General features: G+C 61.0%; 1 protein-coding gene across 1 annotated transcript; it reads right to left on the bottom strand.

The window, feature by feature from the left end:
• Positions 1-462: 462 nt before the first annotated feature.
• On the bottom strand, positions 463-811 carry LOC104471575 (zinc finger protein 773-like; the record flags this gene model as incomplete). The annotated part of the gene is made up of 1 exon (XM_010086956.1): positions 463-811. A coding segment is annotated over exon 1 (349 nt), but the record flags the coding sequence as incomplete, so codon positions are not given.
• Positions 812-1,400: the final 589 nt, after the last annotated feature.

Below are 1,400 nucleotides of genomic sequence, written 5' to 3'. Positions count from 1 at the left end.
GTTGCAGGGGTGGGGAGGGACCACACTTCTCTGACCCCCCCAAATAAAACCCCCTCATTGTGGACATGCTGCCCAGTGATGGGGGGTGATGGCGCTGGAGCAACTGGCGCCACTGGTGCCAGTGGGTTCTCCATTGGGATTTATTCCTGGGGGTGGTAAAACCCACTGGGGGGGATGGGAATTTGTGTGGGGCGATCCACCTCTGGGAACCCCCCCAGCCATCGTGATACCAGGGGACAACAGCTGGGGGCGGGATGAGCAGAGCTGGGGGACATGCAAAGGCAGAAAAAGGGAATGAAGAACTTCCTAACAAGGGGTCCCACGGGGTGAGTCGCCCCCTGCCATCCTCAGAAGGACTGGGGGGCAGGGAGGGCTGTTCAGGGCAGTGGATTTTCTGGTGGCACTTGTGGTGGGAGCTGGGGCTGGTCCTCCCGCAGACGGTGCAGACATAGGGCTGCTCACCGGTGTGGCCGCGGTGGTGCTGGAAGAGGTTGGAGCTGACGCTGAAGCGTTTCCCACAGTGGCCGCACTCAAAGGGTTTCTTGCCGGTGTGGGTCCGCATGAACTTCACCAGGTCGGCCTTCTGACCCAAGCTCTGATGACATTCACTGCATGCGTTGGGCGACGATGCTGCTTTGCGCTGTGACTTGGTGGTGATGCCGCTGGCACCGACACCATTGATATCCACAGCAGTGACACCACCACCAGCTGCCCTGTCCAGGCTCTTCCCAGTGGGGAGATGCCGGAGATGCTTCTTGCTGATGCCATTGATACCAATGACACTGCTGACACTGATGCCACTGACACCCATGCCGGTGACATGACCACTAGCTGCCCCAAGATGCCAGAGGTGCTTCTTGTTGACGCCACTGGCACCAACAATGCTGCTGACACTGATGGCAGTGACACCACCACTGGCTGCCCCATCCAGGTGCTTCCCGGCCGGGACATGCCAGAGATGCTTCTTGTTGATGCCACCAACACCAACACTGCTGACACCCCCTCTGGTGACACCACCACTGGCCGCCCCAAAATGCCAGAGATGCTTCTTGCCACGGCCGCCAACACCGACGACGCCGATGTCGCTGACACCAATGGTGGTGACACCACTGCTGGCTGCCCCATGATGTCGCTTCTTGTGGGGGGCATGGTGGTCGAAGCTCGTGCCATGGTCACCACAGTGGTCCGGCCACTCACCGGCGTGGACATGGTGATGGCAGCACAGCCCAGAGCTGGCACTGAAGCTCTGGCAGCAGTTGGGGAAGCAGTGGGTGGGGGGGACATGGCGGCAGTGGTGGTGGGTGTCCAGCTCCCAGCACTGCGTGAAGCTCTGCCCACACTCCGTGCAGATGTTGGGGGTCTCCTCCCTGCGGCCTCCCCCCATCGGCTGTGCCACAAAG

This window comes from Pterocles gutturalis, unplaced genomic scaffold (assembly GCF_000699245.1).
Source record: "Pterocles gutturalis isolate BGI_N339 unplaced genomic scaffold, ASM69924v1 scaffold34331, whole genome shotgun sequence".
Lineage (NCBI taxonomy): Eukaryota > Metazoa > Chordata > Aves > Pterocliformes > Pteroclidae > Pterocles > Pterocles gutturalis.
Note: the sequence above shows the minus strand (reverse complement) of the source record. Positions and strands in the feature narration are given on the sequence as shown.